This window comes from Primulina huaijiensis, chromosome 2, assembly GCF_012295235.1.
Source record: "Primulina huaijiensis isolate GDHJ02 chromosome 2, ASM1229523v2, whole genome shotgun sequence".
NCBI classification, from domain to species: domain Eukaryota; kingdom Viridiplantae; phylum Streptophyta; class Magnoliopsida; order Lamiales; family Gesneriaceae; genus Primulina; species Primulina huaijiensis.
The window spans coordinates 31,530,996-31,553,079 of record NC_133307.1 but is presented as its reverse complement, the minus strand read 5'-3'; the positions used below and the strand labels follow the sequence as shown (position 1 = coordinate 31,553,079).

The 22,084-nt window shown below is 34.8% G+C and overlaps 3 protein-coding genes, 1 long non-coding RNA gene and 1 other non-coding gene across 5 annotated transcripts; 1 reads left to right on the top strand and 4 right to left on the bottom strand.

Moving 5' to 3' along the window:
• Nucleotides 1–1,836: 1,836 nt before the first annotated feature.
• LOC140971686 (probable L-type lectin-domain containing receptor kinase VI.1) lies at nt 1,837–4,187 on the bottom strand. Its single transcript, XM_073434074.1, has one exon. The coding sequence runs from the start codon at nt 3,995–3,997 to the stop codon at nt 1,970–1,972; it is 2,028 nt and encodes a 675-aa protein (XP_073290175.1). The 5' UTR covers nt 3,998–4,187; the 3' UTR covers nt 1,837–1,969.
• Nucleotides 4,188–7,320: 3,133 nt separating this feature from the next.
• TRNAS-CGA (transfer RNA serine (anticodon CGA)) lies at nt 7,321–7,402 on the bottom strand. The gene has a single exon. It is a non-coding gene; the product is annotated as a tRNA-Ser (tRNA).
• Nucleotides 7,403–7,573: 171 nt separating this feature from the next.
• Nucleotides 7,574–10,383, top strand: LOC140971685 (protein trichome birefringence-like 35). Its single transcript, XM_073434073.1, has 6 exons — nt 7,574–8,065; nt 8,275–8,560; nt 8,698–8,869; nt 9,135–9,331; nt 9,456–9,608; nt 9,919–10,383. Exons 1-6 carry the CDS (start codon nt 7,840–7,842, stop codon nt 10,247–10,249), a joined length of 1,365 nt encoding a protein of 454 aa, XP_073290174.1. The 5' UTR covers nt 7,574–7,839; the 3' UTR covers nt 10,250–10,383.
• A 4,046-nt stretch (nt 10,384–14,429) lies between these two features.
• Nucleotides 14,430–14,819, bottom strand: LOC140961844 (uncharacterized). The gene is made up of 2 exons (XR_012172398.1): nt 14,694–14,819; nt 14,430–14,564 (listed from the first exon to the last, which is right to left on the bottom strand). It is a non-coding gene; the product is annotated as an uncharacterized lncRNA (long non-coding RNA).
• Nucleotides 14,820–18,333: 3,514 nt separating this feature from the next.
• On the bottom strand, nt 18,334–21,065 carry LOC140971684 (probable WRKY transcription factor 33). The gene is made up of 5 exons (XM_073434072.1): nt 20,724–21,065; nt 20,488–20,643; nt 19,454–20,088; nt 19,194–19,355; nt 18,334–19,064 (listed from the first exon to the last, which is right to left on the bottom strand). The coding sequence occupies exons 1-5, from the start codon at nt 21,024–21,026 to the stop codon at nt 18,626–18,628; spliced, it is 1,695 nt and encodes a 564-aa protein (XP_073290173.1). The 5' UTR covers nt 21,027–21,065; the 3' UTR covers nt 18,334–18,625.
• Between the last annotated feature and the right edge of the window lie 1,019 nt (nt 21,066–22,084).

Genomic DNA, 22,084 nt, shown 5'->3' with positions numbered 1-22,084 from the left:
GATAGATAATTAAATATTTATAATTATAATTTACATTTATTAAAATTAATTTAAATCATTAAAAAAATAAATTAGAATTTAATAAATATTTATTTTCATAAAAAATTAATTAACAAGATTACAAATTTATAAAAATTTAATTTAAGATAGATTTGTATTACAATTTTATTTTCATTAAAATGATTGAAAATAATAAAAATATATGAAACTAATTTATAAAAAAATATAATAAAAATTTAAATATTATATTAATTATTAAATTTTCACTAATTTTAATTTTCATATTATATTGAAGAAAACAATTCAAGAGTATTATGGTCAATATACAATCTTATCATGATCACTATTCAAAAATTATTAATTATCACACCATTTGAGGAGTGATATTTAATCACACAATTAACATGAATAGTGTGGGTTTTAAATTATAATCAAGGGCCTGTAGATTAATAAAAAACGAACCAAACGCAAGATAAAGGAATGATTATTAAATAATCATTCCCTTATCATGGCTACCAAACATAGCCTTAAAGTATAGTTTGGTATATTGAATTAGAGAAAGATTGATAAATTATCCTCATCATCTCATGTTTGGTATTTTTTTAGAAATTCCATGATAATATCATGGACATGTGATAAAAAATTTATACAGGAATAAAATATCCATTTTATGAGATGTGATAATTTTAATTTAATGATAAAAAACACCACAAATGAATTAATTGTCTTCAATATATAAAAATCATAAACCCTATCGTTCTCTTATTTCACAGCTCCATCAAATAAATATTTTTATTTATTTTTGTATATTATATAATATGATAATTATATAAATGAACTCAAAATAATTATATAAATTATTTTTATAAATCTTAGTAAATTTTTAGTATCACTCGATTAATCTTAAAAATTGATATTTGATTTGACTCACAAAATCAATGGCTCGATTATCATATTATATAATATATAAAATTAGGTAAAAATAAATAAATCATGCAAGCACTGTCAGCGCATGAACATATAAGAAATATGAACTCAAGCAACAACTTTGAAATTATAAAATTTATTATGATAGGTTAATTTTGTTATTACAATCTAGTATATAAATTTAATCACTCTTATTAAAATCATAACAAACATTAAATATAATATCATACATCTTATTTATACTTAATTTATCATTATATTATATATCACATGTTTATCCTATCATGTGTACCAAAATATGCCTAAATATACTTGTTTATGCTGAAACTCCCATATTTTCGTAATGTTGTGTCTTAAGTTTTCGTGAATTTGTATTTACCTAAAAGACCCATATAAATTGATATAATTTTATCCTATAAAAAAATGGTTTTTTTGTGTTACAATGTGAGACTTTGATTACAATCCCAACAATTTGGTCTAATGTTTAAATCAAATTTTATAAATAATAATTAATTCATACATCTTTTCATCATAAACGTAACTATTACCTCGCATAATACTCAATCCAACATAATTGCATTAATGTGGACTTTGAAAAGTCGACCATATCATCGTTTCTTGATCTGGCAAGGAAAATTGGTTATTAGGTCCATAGAAGTTTGAGAAGAATGGCTGGAATATATATACTAATTTGTTGGATATGTGTTAATCTGTGTTCATGAGTTTATGATGTATGTAAGTTTGATTGTCGTTCATGTCAAAAATAATACCAAGTTTATGAGATTTTGGAAGTCATGTTGGTATTTTCTTAATAAAATTGACTGAAGACAGAGTCTTCGCTCATTTGATTGATACAAGTACAAAAACAAGTTAAGACAAGGGGTTGAAATAGAATAGTCTTCCATAAAAAAATAAAAGAAATAGAATTGTCTTGTCTTGAGATTTGTAAATGCAAGTATATCTTTGATACTTGAGATATTAATAATAATTACATACCTAAAAGGACATATCAATGAAATGCTATAATTCTGTTAATAAATCATCATCTACCACTGTGAAAAGAACTAGTAGATATTCTCCCTACAGAAGAAGACGAGTTGATGATGCTCTCGCTCAGTCCCAAGCTCAAGAATCTTGATGTGATTTCATCGACTCTCCTTGAACCAGCTGAACTTAACTTGTCGAAAACTGGCAGTACTTCATCCCCATTCAGATACCTTATCACTTGCCTCATATTAGGCCTTGCTTCTGCCTTCGGGTGAGAGCACAAAAGACCAAGTCCCAGTACTATCTCCATCTCTTCATTAACATAATTTGATCCCAATCTAGCATCAACCGCATCATAAATGTTGCCCACTTGCATACACTCCACCACCCAATCCACCAATATCATGTTTCGTGCCGTTTCGCACACCACCGGTGCCCGCCCACAAGCCACCTCAAGAAGCAGAATCCCGAAAGCAAAAACGTCGGTGCTCGCTGATGCCTTACCCGTTCGAGTCAGCTCTGGTGCAATGTAACCTATTGTGCCCACCACGTTTGTCGTGTGTGAGTTTTTTCCGTGATCGTATAATCTTGCTAGTCCGAAGTCTCCCAGCCTTGCATTCATTTCTGCATCGATTAATACGTTACTCGATTTCACGTCCCGATGTATGACAACTTGTTCCCACTCCTCGTGTAAGTACAATAGTCCGGATGCTATGCCTTTGATGATATTGAATCTTTGTTCCCAGTTCAAGAAAATGTTGCCATTCTTGGAGTTATTGTACAACAAAGAATCCAGGCTTCCATTTGCGACGTAGTCGTAAACTATGAGAAGATCTTTCTTGTGCTTACACCATCCCTGAAGATTCACTAAATTCTTGTGCCTTAGTCTTCCAAGACTCTCAATTTCTGCAGCAAACTCCCTCAATCCTTGCAGCGAATTGTTAGACATGATCTTCTTCACAGCAACTTCACTCCCATTGGTATGTAAAACACCTCGGAACACTGCACCAAACCCTCCAGTTCCAATAATTTCACTCTCTTTAAACCCCTTAGTTGCCTTGTAAAGGTCCCTGTAACGGAATCTACGGGGACATTCCCGTTCCCAATCCTCCAAATGCTCAAACTTCGTCACTCTCCTATATACAAGTATGCTCCCTAAAGCTATCAACAGTAAGAAAATCATAACAGAAAAGGTCGCAATAAGTGCTTTTTTCAACTTATCATTAGATGTTGAAGATGGTTCCACATTGGGCACAACAGGAAGCCTATCAATATCGAGTGGATCAGCCGTCCCATTTAGCTTGAAACTCCATCCCAGGATGTAATGAGCGCTAAATTTTTTTCCAGTGGCAGCCGAAAACCCAGCATACATCTGATCTTTGACGACGTTCGACAAGTCAACGTGTTCAGACAACAAAGGCTCTATTGGCTTGGAAGAATTTATAGGAGCAACTGTTACATTCAAAACTTTCTTTAACCCATCATACTCAATCCAAGCCTGTATAGGCTCTCCACTCTCCAAGATAACCTCCTCCTCTGCTCTAGTCCCGTTCTTAGAGTAGGTCGCCGAATCGGCAGCTATTGGTTTCATTCCATTAAGGTTGATCCCGACATGATTCCCATCTGTATCTGACTCTTCATTGTACCCATTCACCGTGTCGAATTCCACAAGAAAGATATGGTTTGTCGAGTTCATATCGTTCGTCGAGTTGAAAATTCCCAAATAATGATCTCCCTCCGCGCCAGGAAATCCCGGGGTCGGAGACAAAGTGAAGGCAAACCCAAAGCCTCCACGGCTCGCATAATCAGGCAGGATTTGGAAGACAAAACATGTGGAGAATGAAGAAGCATTGGTGCTGTTATTGAACATGGAAATCGAATTGGGATGAAACGCATGGCCTATAAGATTTGGTGCTTTGTCTGTGAGTTTTAGAGCTCCACTCGCCTCTATGGAAGCCGATCCACCTACAGTAACATCCGATGCATTGAATCCACTGTAGACGAATTCCAGAGATTGAGAAATCAAGAAAGAGTTGCAGAGGATTATTAAACATAGAATCAATAAATGGGAAGATAGATCCATGGAGTAGAGAGACGGCGGCGATAATGTACATAAACTAAACGAGTATAAATAGCGGATTCAGACCGGAGAGAATTCGTTACATGGAGTTGAAAGGTCAGAGTATTGACCCTGACATGGTCAAGTGTGAGCTATTATTGCAGCGGCATCATTCCGTTGCAATTTCAGGTCAGCTACGTCCATTTCGTGAGCACGCAAATATTCTATAATAATAATAATTTTTATGTGTGGTTGCAAATTTTGGTGATAAATCAAATTTAAAAATATATTCACAGATGTCTATTCGGCCCAATTTCTCAATAATACATAGTCACGTTAATTAGAAAGATGAATATTTTCTTCAATAATTAAAAATTATTGTAAAAAATAATTTTTGGACCACACCAATAATCACCACAAACTATATCTATGCCACATAATTGAATTTTGTTATCTTTATCTGTACCTTTTAATAAATTATGTTTAAATATGATCAAATTTAATGTTTAGTTATACATTTATAAAAGTCCATACAAATCAAGATGGTATCTCTGAATTTTATTGGTTAATTAATACTAGCGTACACGACACGCGTAATATGTGAGTTATATAACAATCTTATTTTTTTTTTGTAAAATTTGGTTTTTGTCAAAATATAATATAACGAGATGAAAAAAATTGTATTGATATTATTTACTCTATTTATATTTTTATCTAAGTGATGATAATTTCAAAAAAGTGGTGATGATTTAATAACTGAGTCTAGGAATATGATTATTACAACAATTTGGATCAAAATGAAATATTTGAAATTCCAAGAAATTGAAGAGGTTGATCAGAGATAATGTGATTTATAAACAGTCACGGGTAAATGATAAATAAAACAAATAAAATGCTTTCTTTGGATGAGATATTTGATTTAGAACAAATTTGAACGTAGAATTTGAAACGACATTCATCTTTAATCTAATTCAAATCAATCATAATTACTATTATATATACATATATAGCAATTGATAATTTGAAATTCACCCAACATAAATAATCAAATGTTTAAAATCCGTGGATTTGAAACTCGTAACTTCAAAATTTTAAATTCAAACGCAATCTAGTGATGTTACTGTAAATTTAATTTTATGTTACAAAGTCTAACCAAATTCAGTTAAGTCACTCACTTAATATAATAATATATATAGTAGTTAAATTGTGTCCACGAATACACTAGGTTAGTTGCCTTTTCTGTATAAAAGTAAGTAATTATCCATTATTAAACATTATCCATTGGTGTGGCTAGGTTGGTTAGGTTATATGTACAAAGTGAAATTTAGCATGTGATGATTTTTTATAGTCCTATTCGGCCGTTTTGTAAATACTAGGTTGCTTGAACTTCGGATATAAGATCGTATATGATAATTTATAGTGTAATTATTTAAAAATTTGATTATAATATATTATAGTGATAATGACTAGGCCATCAAAATTAGTCTCAATCCAGATTCTGAAACCCCGACACTATAAATACCATGTTTGAGCGTTCAATTCAATCATTCACTATATTGATTTTTAGCAGCACATTTAGCTGTTATCTCATTATATTCTCAGTATCTGACTTGAGCGTCGGATGGACTAAGTCGGGGTACCTTGTCGCCCACTTCTAACGTCTCCTTCGTGATTTCAGGTCTAGAGTAAATTCGAATTCTGTATTCGGATTATCGTCACCTATTGGAACCAGACCTTAAATTTTCAGTGAGAATCATATAGTATGAATAATAACAGGATGTTTAGTTTGATTGATTAAAATTGTGATTAAATGAAATTTTACAATTTTCCTTTTAATTGTTCATTTATTCCTACCAAATATTGTGAATGAATGACATATTATAAGTTTTTTCATTATATTTCTATTTATATGAGCCAAATATTATTTATCATTACTTAAATGAAGGACTTACAATCAGTTATAAATTTGGCGTAGTGTTTTTTTTTTTTTTTTTACAAAACCGTCACTATTTACGACAGATTTTGATTAAGACCGTCATTATTTGCGATAATTTGGCTGAAAGAGGAAATATATAGGAAACCAGTGACGATTTTTGAAAAAATATCGCAAACTTTAAATTAAAAATCTATTCGCAATTAAAGTCGTAAACGATACATAAACTGTTGCCAAGTTTTTAAGTGCAACAATTTTTAAAAAATGGTCATTATATTTACCGATGGTTATATATAAGGGTTTATTTAATGACGATCGTTTTAAATATTCGTAGCTAAATTTAGCGACAATTTGTACATAAATCGTTAGTAAATTTAATGACGATTTTATAAAAACTATTACTAATTTGAAATTAACAATAAAAATTGAATAAATCGTCACTAAAGTTAACGAAGATAAATTTCGTTATTAATTGAACGTGTTTTTCAATGAATTATGTTGACTTAAAGAAAAGCAACGAACGCGTCATAATTGGTTGGTTATTACGTTGGCATTTGCCAGGTCATTCTAGAGTATTGGAAATGAACCGCAAGCATCTTTATTCTATCGTGATTTAATAATCAACATATTATTATTTGTCTCTTCCTACTCAATTTATTATCCAATCATTTTAATAATCACAAAATAAATCAATCCACAAAATCTCATTCAACTCATCGAATTCAAAGTATTTCATTCAAATATCAAATCAGTTGAGCTGAATTAAAAACAAAACATATGAGAGAAAGCTTACCAAAAATGAAGACCAGGTCTCCGTGTGAGAAAGAATGACAATGATTTAGGCATATTTTTGAAGTTGGGATTTGAAGAGAAATGAAAGAAAATTTAAAAATTTTAGTTGTTTGGGAGATTTTTTTTTTATTACAACTCACGCGGGGAGGGAGGATCGAACCCGGAGAAACCGACTATTCCGACAAGAGATGAGACCACTGATCTACAAGCCTGATCTCAGTTGTTTGGGAGATTTTAAAGGAAGGAAAAGAAAATAAAACGTGTCATAAATTTAGGGAAAAAAATTCCCTCCGCCACGTGGGTCGAAATGGAAGGAAGACAAAAAATTTATTTTTAATTCTTTTCCGACTTTCTTATTTTTTTTTAAAAAATACATTATTTCAAAATATCTTGATTTACAATACTAAGTAACTAAGCTGGTATATCACCAGAAAATCATACAACATAAGAAGAAACATCAGGAGCTTCACGAGCCCTCCGATGACCAACCCGGTTGGCCGACTTTCAAACTAAGCTTTAGTGGGAAGGTGTGGAACGGTACATAGTTGATGAAGAGGAAAGGAAATTGAGGAATTTGTTTCATTTGGTTACGGGAAAAAGGCAAAAATGACAAGGAAAAAAACGTCGACAGCAGGATTCGAACCTGCGCAGGCAAAGCCCAACAGATTTCGAGTCTGTCTCCTTAACCACTCGGACATATCGACGGCCACTGAACAAATGCCCAACAAATTTTTATTTAATTTTTACTTTAATCAGGACAGAATTAAATGAAAAGAAAAGAAGTGCGACAGAGTCAAATCAATTCACAGACAATTTTCCATGTTCAACAGCTATCTTGACCCATGCCACCTCCCCACTTGTTTTTGTTGTTGCCAGTACTGTGGGATTACCTGAAAAGTGGTGCATAATTGATTCGGTTTTCATTATTGGAAAGAATAGATTTTCAGTATAAATAGTCATAATGGACACTAACAAATAAAGTAATGATCATTAAGCTCCTCTTCCCATTTATCACAAAGTTCTTCTACGGGAGTCACTGTCGGTTTCAAAATCCTTGATTCTTGAAATTCCCCAAATATCCAGGAGCACTTGACGAAGTTTGCTCGTCCCCCTCCTTCTCGCGCAAGCACAGAGAAGAGCAATGCAGAGATGGCAAAAGAAGAAATCACAGTTCCCCGTTATCGCCCTTATCTTCTTTGTATTCGTAGCATTATCAATCCTCTATAACGAGTGTAATTTTCGACAAGTTTACCAGGATCAATCTCATACTGATACCGAAGATGGGAATCAAGGATCTGTTGTAAAAGACGGTTCTTTCTTCAATTCCACGCCTGCACAGAACATTACTTTTCCGAAGAAACCGCCAGGTCTTGTCTGCATCTCTGAAACATATTATTTTTATCGTGTCCGAGTTCAAAATCTCTTGCCACGGTGACGGGAAATTTTCCTTTTTCTGTTGCATAGTGCTCGATTTTGAAACCGCCAAGCTGTAGTGTCTGTAAAATTTCATGGGTTGAATTGATTTATGAATCCAAGCTATGTTGCTTATGATTGTTATTCGGGGTGGCATTTGCAGTTGGTTTGGATAAATTTAGCACATGCAGGTCTACGGAAACGTACAGCGGGAGGAGAGCTGCTTGGGGCCTCCACAAGACTGAGCCTAGCCGTCGGAGGGAGGAGGCGCAGGCAGAGGCTTGCGACCTTTTCTCTGGCAAATGGGTATTTGATAACATAACATATCCTTTATATAATGAATCTGATTGTCCATACATGTCCGATCAGCTGGCTTGTCACAAGCATGGGAGGCCTGATTCAGGTTACCAGTTTTGGAGGTGGCAACCCCATAACTGCAATTTGAAGAGGTAGTTTATATGTTCTGTGTTGATCTCTCTGTTTGACCTGTTTTTGATGCTAAACGAACCCTGTGTACTTTCAAATTATTTGCAAGACTGAGTTTTGATTTTCATTCATCGGCAAATTCTTGTTGTTGAAAACATAGGTGGAATGCCACTGAAATTTGGGAGAAAATGAGGGGTAAGAGACTAATGTTTGTTGGGGACTCACTGAATAGAGGGCAATGGATATCACTGTTGTGTTTGTTGCAGTCTGTAATTCCAGCGGATAAGCAGTCCATCACGCCGAATTCCGAACTTACTATTTTCAGAGCAGAGGTAAACTGCAGTTTCGAAGTGATAATGAGAGAGTAGGTCCAGTGAAATATCAATGACTTGAGTATCATCGAACTTTACATAATATTGCTGGCTGAATTTTCTTTCGTAGATCGCTGTATATATGATGGGCGTAAAAGCAAATGCCAGGGAACTTTTGAATCGATAACATTTGATGTTATACGGTTAAACATGAACATTATAAATGATGTTCGGATCGCAGAAATACCCTTTGTTTAATTGTTACAAATTTTTATGTCTTATACAGAATTATAATGCGACAGTTGAGTTTCTTTGGGCACCTCTTCTTGCCGAATCTAACTCTGATGATGCAGTGGATCACCGGCTTGATGAAAGAATAATGCGGCCAGACTCAATTATTAGGCACTCATCACGATGGCAGAATGCGGATATACTTATATTTAATTCGTATCTGTGGTGGAGGCAAGGCCCTGTTAAGCTTCTGTAAGTTTCTAATTTGGATCCTACCTCAAATATGCACGAGACAGATTTAAGAAAATTAAAAAAAAATGTATCATTTGTCATGCAAATTTTAATCGTGACACACATGTCAACGTTGATATATTAGATGGAGTGATCAAGAAAACATGGTCTGTGAAGAAATTGATGGCCTTGGAGGTATGAAAATGGCCATGGACGCCTGGGCAGATTGGGTATCCGCCCATATTGATCCCCTAGAGAAAAAGGTCTTTTTCATGACCATGTCACCTACACATTTCGCGTAAGTGTGCTGCCTGAGTAAAATTTGATTTGACATGGCAAAAAAGATGTTTTAAACATTATTTTGTATAAATTTGAACTTGACGGCCTTGTGGTTTCTGAAACACTCGAATATACTTAACGATGTTTAAAATGTCATAGCTAATCACCCCGATTTGTAGCAAAGTTATATGAGTTGCAAAGGAAGAGATGGTTCAAAAACAAAAAGTTCCTCAAATCTGCAGTTGTTTGATAGAGAAATGTGCTTTATGAACTTTTCATTTTTCTGTTAAAATGTGTATTTGTTTCTTAAACTTTCCTTTGCTCAACAGGAAGGAGGATTGGAATCCAGGAAGCGAAGGCAATTGTTATGATGAGAAGGAGCCTATATACGATGAGAGGTACTGGGGCACTGGGTCGGACTTGCCCACAATGCAGATGGTCGAAAAGGTATTGAGTAGGTTGGGTTCGAAAGTATCTGTCATCAACATCACTCAGCTCTCCGAGTATAGAAAAGATGGTCACCCCACCATATACCGTAAGTTTTGGGAGCCATTGAGTCCGGAAAGGACGGCAGATCCCGCAGCATTCTCAGATTGTATACACTGGTGCTTGCCGGGGGTGCCAGATATTTGGAATGAATTACTATTTCAAAACTTTTGAAGCAGAGTGTTTTTTGTGATGATGAAAAATCCTGAAACCTTACACCTTAGAGAAAATTGACCACGGGATTTAAGTCATTTTAATTTGTGTAAATGAGGCGATGTTTGGTTAATAGAATATAATTTTTATGTTCATATTACATGCACTGATGCTAGTATATAAACGTATTTTGATGAATTGTCGTCAGGCTTACAGTGAGATTTCGAGGATTTATGTTGGAAAAATTGAGCGAAGATCCTTTGCGGAAAGAGAGAAAATAAGGAAATTTTGTAGAAACTCATGAAAAATCTGGAAAACTTCGAATCCTATCCAGCCATAAAAATTTTTTTCCATTGATGTACTCAAAACTACCCAGCCGAAAATAGTTTCTAAGCCAAAAAATAATTTNNNTATATATATTCTGTGCTCAATTTATTACAAGTATTAATTAATTTTTTACGTGCATCTTAAAAAGAAGAAAAGAAATTAATGGATTAAATCAATTTATTACAAGTATTAATTAATTTTTTACGTGCATATTAAAAAGAAGAAAAGAAATTAATGGATTAAAAGTGGTGTGTGCGGTGCGGCAATGACTTAATTTCACGACAGCTAAAAGCTCAATCCTTTTCCAATTCACCTACAATACATTATTAACTTCCAAGACACTGATGGTCAAAATTGGAACCACTTGCTCGATCAATTAGTTTATCTGAAAGCTGAAACTATAAATTTATATTTCTTTTTACAAAAAATCATTAAAAAGAGATTGGAAGCAATCATGCTGGAAAGGTCATTTTTTCCAGGGGAGTTTGCGTTAAATCAACCTTCCGTTACCGAAGAAACAAAAACAAAGGGTACACCGATGAGGTGTCTAGCCCATGACAACACGTGACTCAAGTTGGATTAGGTTCGAGTTGGGTTTTTGGTGTGAGCCGAGTTGGGAGGTCGAGTTGTATAAGGAGTGGGCAAAGGATGAGGAGCAGGAGGAGATATACGAAACAGAAAGAAACATCTGATAAAAGTAAGATCTCGGATAAATTTAGAAGCAACTTCAATTAGGAAAAAACTCTTTCCTTAACCTCACCAAAGTACCCTGGTTTCTCTTGCATTTTAATTCATTCAGCTTTCAACATGTTCATCATCTTTGCATTCTTTTAACACACTAGAATTTTCTAGACCTCTTCTGGTGCCCTTTCACGAGTTGATTAAGTGTGTGTAAGAGCTAATTCGAGACTTTGGCCACCGGGTCACATAGAGAAAGTATCGCGTCTACCTCACTTTTTCAAAAATCATCATGTCTCCTCAACTTGAAGATAGTTAGCAAAATAACTTTTGATCAAACAAACTCAAGTGTATTTGAGGAAGATTATTTTTCAACAACTTAGTTTAACATATTAAAAAAAATCGTAGGTTGGCCAAATTTATTTTCTAAAATTTTACTGTGTGAATAAGTGGACAAATTAATCTATTTGGTGGGTTGCAACTTGCAAGGCCATTTTATATTAATTTTCAGGAAACTTTACCATCTCCACATGCTTTATTAATTCATATCGTCAACCCTCACTGGCTAGAAAGATCATCGGAAAATGGGTTCATTGCAACAACGTCCCTCCCTCACTAATTGCGCGCTACGTATCACATTTTTAGAAGTTACTACTAAATTCATACATTTGAGACTTAATAACTTATTAATTGCGACGATTAACTAGTCCAAATCTACAAATAATTACAAAAAATTTGGATTTCAATTTAAATAAAAAAAATTGTAACATATAGTTCTATTTTGAGCCTGCTGTCAATTTTTCAGGAGACAAAGTTTGTGAAATATGGGACAGTGTACATAAATATATGTCACGATTGTACAACGCCTTGATCAATTATTTCTGCACAATATCAAGACGTTTCCAGGTTACCATTCCTCGTCTAGATTTCAGTGTTTTGGACTTTTCTAACTTTAACCTTTATACGTACGCAGTAATCAAAATAATTCCGCTAGATTATTAATGCGAATGGCACAATCTCCCAAGCACCCCTACGAGCCAGCGGCAAATGTGGAATTTCCAGTGAATCTTCATTCTAATTTCCTTTATTTATAGTATATTTATATTCTTTTCAAAGGACACCAACTGTGAAATTAATTAAAAAAAGGATAATATTGGAAAAATATGATAAGTTACGTACGTAGTGGGCAGGCTGCATTAAAATCATATGCTACCTATATATCTAAAGCGTGCCTGTGGATTTCATGACATAAAAAAATACAAGGTACTCGTATTCAGGCCACAAAATTTAGTCAAAGATTTCTTGTAATACACACAGGGAGCTTCTTAGTCTTCTCTCCATCTCTCTCTACTGGAGAAAATTGATGACTTCTGCCGTTACCCCATGTTACTCTTGCTGCTATAAATACCCACCCAAATCTCCACTCACTCTCGCTCACCATTTCGTATATATTAACATGTATGTATACATATCACTTCTTTCAGTGATCATAATTAAGCTTTATTTGTGTTGTGTGTGTGTATATATATATATATATATCTGTGTGTTGTGTGTGTGTGTGTGTGTGAATATGCACATTTTAACAGCGGCAGTTTGAAATATTCTGCAATTGTATGAGTAAGCCATAAAGCTCAGGAGGGATAGCGCCATGGATGGTGCATGTTTCGTCTGATTACAAGTCTCTGCGGCGCTATCCATCCTGAGTTTCATGGTCTTAATTGTACTGTACGTACTACTTACTTTCTGGTATATGCATTCGTTACCATGAATAGTTGCTTCTTTTTCTTGTTTTCAAGTAATCAATCATCCAACAATGATTGATTAATTGAATTATGCAGGACAGCTTCATGCATTTAATTAATATTTCATCACAAATTTATTGAAGGTTCACTGCCATTAGTCGTCCATACATTTTTCTCTAGGTCTTAACGGTGGTTTCTTTGAAACTCGTCTACGCTAGATCGATCTCAGAAGTGAGTAAATTTATATATATTGTGAAAAAGTGACCAAAAATAAAAAAGAAGTAACTTTTGAAAATAAAAGTAAAAAAATAATTTTTTAAGGTTTGTCCGCTGCCACATGTCCTAGACGTTTGTCAAACGTCTCAAAACGCCGACACAATCGTCCGAACATCAGATTTAAGTTTTACACATGTCCAAGGTATTCACCCACTCGATGACTTGCTTGCACAGCCAAGTCCGAATCTTTCAACACTTAGTTGTTTCTAACATTTAGTCAATCCACTCCAAACGATGTCGTATACACTCGTTAATATATATACTTTTGACACTTTGGGAATCGTGGTCTATTTCATGGTATTTGACAACTTTTCGAGGAAGTGATCAACTTTAAAAAGTGGGAAAAAAAGTATAATCTCGCCAATTTGAGCTTTCTACATAGCAATGGATGTGATTAATTACCCGACGAACCTTAATTTATGTCCCTAGTAGTGCAATGAATGTGATTAATGGAGAGGGAAGGGGAGGACAATTATTGCAATTAGAATATATTGGAGATCTATCTCATCATTAATAGGACGGAACATTATATGTCAGTCGTTAATTGCAAATAATTCAAAATCATACAATGTGTCAACCACTCACGTACCGTTTACACCTACCAATTATTTGCTTGATAATGCATGCCACATTCATTTTCGGAAACTGATTGAGATTCATAAAATTGGTATTTTCGCTGTCCGTTCCTATAACCTTGGTATCGAGTAAGCTATAAGTTTTGATATGTCGCATCTTTTTAAAAAATGGAATTTGTTAAGAGTTAACAGAACCGAAAGAAGCTAAGAAAATCAACTCAAACTGATGGTTTCGATTGGCTTTTATGTTATGTCATTATTGTTAAATACTTTTAATTTCTATTTGTATATTAATATTCTTTTTTTTTTTTTTTCATTTTTAATAGTTTGATGTGGTTAGCTATTTAGCAAAACCGATAAAATTGGATTGGTTTGGTTTGGATTTATATAAAATCAAACTAATTTATATATATATAATCTGGTACATAGTTGTATCTTTCATCATGAAACCGATGTGGAACGCATCCACTATACATCCATCAACCCTAAACTGCATCGGATAACATAACAAGTCACTCACAGTTTCGAATTTGCTTTTCGCCCATCGAAGACCTTGAGCACGAATCTGGTGTTGGGAATGGAGAGCTTGTCGTGTAAAATATATCCGATGGTGGCAATCAGCTTCCTTTTAACCTGAGAATTGATCTCGCCCATGGATACAATCTCAGCCAATGCAGCTGGTTCTTTGTTCCCTCCAAATGTTATGGCTACTGACCCTTTCACAAGAATCATCACAAACTGCACATATATACCATATTTTCATGCATGTATCACACATGACTGTGTACATACGTACGTACATATAATATATATCATATATATGTTCATGTAGAAATTGATTAGAAAGAATATTATAGTTGTACGTACGTTTTTGGGTATTCCGACAATCTGAGAAACAGCTTCTGTGAGCTCGGAAAACATGGACTCGGCGTCTTCGTGGAGGTGAACGTTAGTGGAGATATCAAGGCACGGCATTTTGATTATTCAATGTTCACTTCATACATGTGTATGTATATGCCAACTATTTATAGACTTGTTACAATGGTGTGTCACTCTCCAAAAACGAATAATATGTAGTTCGAGTCATAATGTCACGTTTCATTCAAATATATATATATATTAAGTAATAAAAGCTAATTTTCATGTTTATTTTATTATTAAAATTAAAGGTAGAGTTCGAAATCTAGTGTAATTGTTTATTTTTCTTAAGTTGTCGAAATGATCCTTTTTTTTAATATAGTTTTTGTACAATATTTTATATTTGAATTAATTAACTAAAGTCACTTTCATACAAAACTTGTTGTATGTCGAGATTTTTATTTTTATTTGTATTTTTTCTTGAAAAAAAGCCTATTTGACACCCCAAACACGTTATATACAAATGTGTAAGGGGAATATAACTAATTGTTCCGCAAGTTGTGGTCCACTTGATGTTTAAGTTGTTAGTTTCCCACACTTCATTTGTCGAGGTATGTGGAATGCATTACATATACGGGTGGAATTACATTTATACATCAAGAAATAAAAGGCCGGGGGACACTGATTGGCCCCCCGTTTGACGGCCTTTTCCTTACAAACACGCAATTCATACGAACTCATTTTTTCCTGAACCGCAAATATCGGATATGTCAGTTCATATCAATCTGCAAAGTTTGAGACAAGATCTGAGGTTTAAAATTCGACGATGATAAATTCTACTTCAAGTTAATGAACGAAAATATCTAAAATATTACTAACAATTAACTTACCAAGGCAAAAACCGACCAAATTATGTTGAAGTAATGGTATTTGGTTAGGCCAAAAGTGGGATGAAATGTTTACTTTTCAATTACAACATGTTTGAAACATACGGATTGAAACGTGCATAAAAAAAAATACGAAAATTGGAAATTTTCCGGAGGATTATGAACCGATATTTACTCCTTCGATCATAAAATTAATTATATAGGTCAGTATTTATAGACAGTCCAAAAAAGAACCTATTAGGTGACCTACCCTTGATAAAACTCAAATATCAGAAGATCAATTCTAATCTCATTGGATAATTATTAAATAGAAGATGAGATTCCATTATATAGTAAGATTTCATTTCATTAGGTCTAATATGAGACGATTTTACGGATTTTTATTCGTGAGACGAGTCAATCCAAAACAATAAATTTTCATGAATGACTCAAATAGAATATTAGTATTACGAAATTGACACGTGAGATCGTTTCATATGAGTTTTCGTATCATTGGATGAGTCGAACTAACCTGAAAACCCAATGAAATACATACACGATGCGTTGAATGTCTGTCCAGTTTATATTTCTCCGTTTTTTTATATATATATATAATTTTGAGATAATTGTCATATTTAGTGTGTGGTCGTGGATGTCTAGAGTACGTACCATATTTCCTGATTAAAAACATGATGTAGTCTAACAAACATGATAAAAATAAATGCATGCGTCCTAAATTTGAACGAATGAATATAGAGATTTAATTTTAAATTTCACGCCGTAAATTTATTTTAAAAGATCCGGCATGCATATTTTCCTCAACGTGCCCTAAATGATTATAGCTTTTATTTGTCTAATTCGGTGTGATAAACGTTTCTTGACTATTAAAATAGTTAATTTGTCGACATGGTCATTTTCAATGTGAGGGAGACAATTAATCGAGTGGGTATGCAAGAAAATTCAATGTTTGAACTCAAAAATCAAAATGGAGAACAATGAAATTTCCATACTTAAATTGTGTAATGCAAAACAGCCGGTTTTTGTTTACATAAATGCATTTATTCATACTTTTCTGTGGGGTAAGATTTTCGGTCAAGCCCAACTAGAGAAATAGAATCTTAGAGAAATTTTAAATAAGTTATACTCAGTTAATTTCTTGTGAAGGATCTAGAAAATTTTCATGTATTGATAAAGTTTCTAGAAATTATATATGCCCAACAATTTTAGACATGTTTGTATTGCTTAAAAAAGGCCCAATAAATTTATCCAGATGTAAACCGGGCCCAAATGTTGCTAACGCATACGGCCTACCAATTAAGCCCAAGTTCAAATTGATACGAAATTTGGTTCAATGGTGCACCATAAACTAGAGAATGATTTCGGGGCCGACGGCATTTTGGAGGAGGACTTGGGGTCATTCAAAGAGCTGGAAGGCGTTATGGCTTTCATGCATGGATACGACAGGGAAGGGAATCCGGCTTGCTAAAAAGCTTATGGGATCTTCAAAGATAAGGAAATGTACGATAAGATCTTTGGAGATGATGAGAAGCTGAAGAAATTATTGAGGTGGAGGAGGGTTTAGGTTCTTGAGAGAGGGATCAAGCTTGTGATCAATTTCAAGCCTGGTGGAGTGAATTCTATCATTCAGGTCACTGATCTTAAAGATATGCCTAAAAGAGATCTCAGGGTGGTGTCTAATCACATTCTATCTTTGTTCCAAGACAATTACCCTGAAATGGCCGCCAGAAAGGTAAGCACGATTTTTTTTTAATTAGAACCAGAATTAATCAAGATGATATAATCGTGATAATCATATGATTTATCCTACTAATGTGGTTTGCAAGTTAGTATAACGTTAGTTTAAAGATTTACAATACCAATGTATTTTGGTATTATAAATATGCATGGAGGGTGTGGAGATTAACTGCTTTTTGGCCTCTCTTGAAGTTCAAGAATCAAGGATGGATAGAAGAATGACTTGGGGAGTTTTGTGACGACATGCTGGTTGCACGAAACAAGCTTGTTTCTAGGGCAAGCCAACAAAGCATACAGAGGTTCTTGAGCGTGCTGGTACTCGTGTTTGGGGAGCTTTCCCGATGATTTCTCATGACGAGGCACCCCGCACACCAGACAGACGAATACATGGATCCCACCTGCTTCGGATCACATCAAGATTAATATGATGCTGCAGTGGTACCTTATATGGACTGCTTTTGTGTAGGGTACGTGGTGGGACGTGATAGTACTGGCCATGTTTTGTACGCACGGCTGGTCGATTTTCCTCTCATACAGCAGAAATGTATGCGGTATAAGAAGGAAGGTTGGGCTGCTCGAATGAATTGGCTCAATTGGAATTTGGAAAATGCTCAAACAGTTTAGAGAATAGGTATTTAGAATATATTGACAGGATCCCATCGTTTTTGCAAGATGAAAATGTTTCTTCTGTTTTTCTTTAAAAAAAATCCACTGCATTTTTGTCATTGAGTTTCAAATACAATGCCCTGTCTATTTTAACGCACAATCACTATTCACCACTCTATTCTAGGAGTTCCCAGTTTGAAACAACCAAATCATGCACTCCTCTCAGACTAATACCAAGCTGGGAAAATTTTTATTCAACGCTGGAGCCACGTACATGCATCGGCTAGCCGAATCTCAAACACACACCAGAAAACGGAACCTGAATCATATTTGCAGTCATTAACTACTTGACATGCCCCAAGAAGCACTTAAGTGCATGGTATTCAGAATGAAGAAAACTCAGTATTTGGAATGCAGAGGGGTCAGTTTAATTGAATATTTATTGGCAGAGAAACAAACCAAAAAATCGAAAGCATCAAGCTCTATAACATATTTTTGCTTTTTCTACTTTTCTTCGTGTGCTGTCACTATCAAGACACTATTCTAAGCTTAAAAGGACTTGATACAAATGAAAAGAATAAACCTAAATGCTGTTGTAAGATATACATATTTAACATAAAATTAAATCTTGACGCTATCACAAGTGACTGTCCCACAACAGATGTTTCAAAAAGTTTTGCATGCCACAAGATTAACCTTCAGAAGGCCTATGCTTCAGTAGAGAAATGAGTCAAAAAATGAGTCGTCTCTAGGTTCTTCCTTGGCTATCGACTGGGAATTCTCTGTCTGTTGCATCTGATTAGCATAGGCACCTGTAGAGTTTCCGAACCCCGAGAATCCAAAACTATCGGTGTCGTGTAGCATTTGAAGTGTGTATGGTGTTTGGTGTTGCATTGTTTGCATTCTCGTTGGGTTTGGGTAGCTTGTCCCGTTTGAATGGGTGCCGATAGCAGAGGGTCTTATTGCTGTTGGGGCATTGTTGGTGGCGGTTGGTGGTGGTCTACTCATAGTGTAGCTGCCGCTACCGCGTGCTGCAGGAACATCATGGTTGTGCTTCCCTTCGTATGTCGTGATCACTGCCCTTAAATCATGGGATGCTCGCTCTACATGTTTCCTAACCGGACAACCATTGTATGTGCATTTGTAGTAGCTCCTGCAGGAATGTGGGTATATCAGTGCTTAAGTTTTCCATGTACATGATCAAAACGTTCAGATAAAACATCTGAGATGTATATATTTGTCTCAATTTGCTTGGCGGACTTCGACAAAGCCAGATTTTTACCTGGGATTTGGGTTGCCCTTAACCACTTTCTGTCCATACTTCCTCCATCTGTAACCATCGTCAAGAATGTCGATATCACTTGTCGTCTGAACAACGATTCTTGGCTCTCGAACGGTTCTACTTCCAGCAGCTGATATCCCCTCATTCTCATTTTCCCCTTTCCTGAAAAATAACATTACCAACATCATGTAAGATTCTATTTCATGTTATTGATTTTAGAGATCATCTAATTATAGAAATCAGACCCTAAACTCACTCACCATCTCTTGGCTTCTGGTTCATTCTCATCGTCATCTTTTGAATTACTAAGTGAGGATCCCTGGTCAAAATCATCATCTCCAAAAGAAGCAGATGAATTCTCCGGTGGGGTTGCCACAGATTCCGTCAGACCATTCTCAAGAAACGAGTTTGATTGATTTTGGATTCCATAATTATTGTTAGTCAGATTCTGAACTGAGTTAGAAGATGATCTCCGAGTAGATTGAGGCTTCGGATGACTGTGAGTCCCTTTGTACACTATTTCAGTAATATGACCGTCCAAATTTCTCTCCACCTTTTTCTTCGTGGGACAGCTTGGAAATGTGCACTTGTAGTAACTACGAGGATTGTCGCTTCCCTTGACTTGTTTTTGTCCATACTTCCTCCAATTGTAACCATCGTCGGATCTTTTCTGCTCCCTAACATACTGAGATGGTTGAGCATATTGGATTAATTGATTAGGCTGTGGGGCACATGTGTTTTCCAAGCTGGTCTGAATTGTGGAAATTTCTTGAGAATCGAAACTATGCATTTGGGATGGTTCTGATTTTAGTGCAGACTTTATTGTTGAAAACTCAGGTTGCTTGTCAAGTGAATGAAACGTTCCCTTTTCTTGCTGTTGGCTTCTGAATGAATCCTGTTAGATAATGTTTGTTAACATGTCAGCATCATTTTAAATATGCAAGCTCTACATATATTTTAACTATTGCTTCCCTTGGTTGACATTTCAAATTGCATCACATAGTTTCGAATATAATACAGCATACATCTAAGACTAAGAAATTCCATGCTTCTTTCTAATCATTGTATAATCTATTAATCTAACCCTTGATGCAATTTCACAAGATTTTACCAAGAAATTTCAAGAGAGTACCGTAATCAAACCTAACAAGTTGAATATGATATAATGAATTTTAAGATATTAGATATAGAGCTACTCTTCAGGGCAATTTGGCAAAGCATGCAGCCTAACATTCTACAAATAGCTTTTTTTTCAAAAAAATAAAAAGTATATGATCAAAGAACGTACATATACCGTTGAATTAGACGAGCGAAAAATGGATGACGTAGAATCATGAGAAGGCCTTGTTAGGGAATGGAAAGAGAAATCAGGAAACTTTGTGTCCTGATCCTGATCCTGATCCTGATCCAGCTTAGCAGCAAAAGCTCCGGTGGTTGGAGAAGGAAGAACCTGAACAAACAAATCATTATTGTAACAATTCAATACATAAAAGAGATATGAAATACTCAATCTTGTAGAAACAAACTTACATTAGCAGAAGAGAAAAGAACAGGAGAATCAAGCAGCACAGAAGGGCTCAAACTTGGAGGCATGGAAAGATAAGAAGAAGGGGAAACAGGAGGCGGGGATACGGGCAATGAAGACGGCGGAAAAGACTTGTACTTTGGGATTTCTATGCTTTTTTGGTGATCTGAACTGACCCAGTTGAATGAAGACTTCTCTTGATTCATGGCAGATTCAGTAGCAAGAAGATCAGAAGTAAAGTATTGGGCGGAGAAATTGGAGAAGCTCTGTTGATGACAGGTGTTCAAGCTGCCTCCAGAAGAAGCCATATAAGTTGTGATTTTGAATGGATCAAAGATTTTGGATGCTGAAAATAAATATAAATAAGATTATACTAAACCAAAAAGGAGTTTCTTAGAAGCTTACATTAAAATTTGACCGTGGAAAGTTTACATTTTTGGTCAAGTTTTGTGGGTTTGACCGGCGCTTGGCGGCTGACTCAGACAAGAGTTATGATCACCTGCGGGCGAGTTCACGTAGGCATCCCAATTCCCACCTAACACACTTGTACACATTATTTACCTACACATACAATAAACACCCACCTACAGGGCTGCCTGTAGGAGATGATTCTGGTGAATTGCATGATCGTAATGTATGTATATAATGATACATACATGAGGTCCACGTCATTAATTAGTTTTGACTTTTTGGGGTTTCTGACGTTTGACGAGATATAACCAAGAAAGTTGATGCTCAACATGTTTACCTATGTATCGTTTTTTTGTTTATTTGGCTTAGAGGCGTAGACGACATTCCGAAGTTGAATTCCACCTGATGGATGGATTTTGTCACTGAAAATAGCCATTTGTGATGTTATACATGGAATCCTTGTTGGGTCCGTAAACATACACACTTTAATTCGAAAATTACAATTTATTTAGTTTTTTTTTAATAAATTTATTTAGTAATTTATGAATGAAATCTATAACATAAAACATCATATTGTCACAATTATTTATTTAGATAATGCATAATCTAAAAAAAGTTCAATGCAACTATAAACTTGAAACAATAATGTTGTGTTTGGATTGATATATTTTCAAATCCGTTATTTCAAAATTTTTGGCTTGTTTACATAGATAAAATTAAGTGAATTTCAAATCTATCGTGTGTAATATAAGATAACATAACTAAACAACAGAAAAAGAAAAAGAAAGAAAAAAAAAACACACGAAGAAACAATGTGGAACATAGCCACGTAGTTCTTTTCTGATAAGATGTCATTTTCGGATGATTAAATTGGCCATAATGAGCTAGCGTTTACAAGCTTTAGACTCATAAATATATTCATACTAGGAATCTATAAGTGCGATGCACATATATG

Bases quoted from the DNA above. Each gene is read 5' to 3' on its own strand.
- LOC140971684 (XM_073434072.1), bottom strand. From the start codon at position 21,026: ATGGCTTCTTCTGGAGGCAGCTTGAACACCTGTCATCAACAGAGCTTC. The intron at 20,089-20,487 runs GTATATGTACGT...ATTATCTAACAG, and splicing joins TTCGCTCGTCTAATTCAACG to GATTCATTCAGAAGCCAACA. The intron at 19,065-19,193 runs GTAAAAATCTGG...ACATTCCTGCAG, and splicing joins AAGGGCAACCCAAATCCCAG to GAGCTACTACAAATGCACAT.
- LOC140971685 (XM_073434073.1), top strand. From the start codon at position 7,840: ATGCAGAGATGGCAAAAGAAGAAATCACAGTTCCCCGTTATCGCCCTT. The intron at 8,066-8,274 runs GTCTTGTCTGCA...TGGCATTTGCAG, and splicing joins TTTTCCGAAGAAACCGCCAG to TTGGTTTGGATAAATTTAGC. The intron at 9,609-9,918 runs GTAAGTGTGCTG...TTTGCTCAACAG, and splicing joins ATGTCACCTACACATTTCGC to GAAGGAGGATTGGAATCCAG.
- LOC140971686 (XM_073434074.1), bottom strand. From the start codon at position 3,997: ATGGATCTATCTTCCCATTTATTGATTCTATGTTTAATAATCCTCTGC.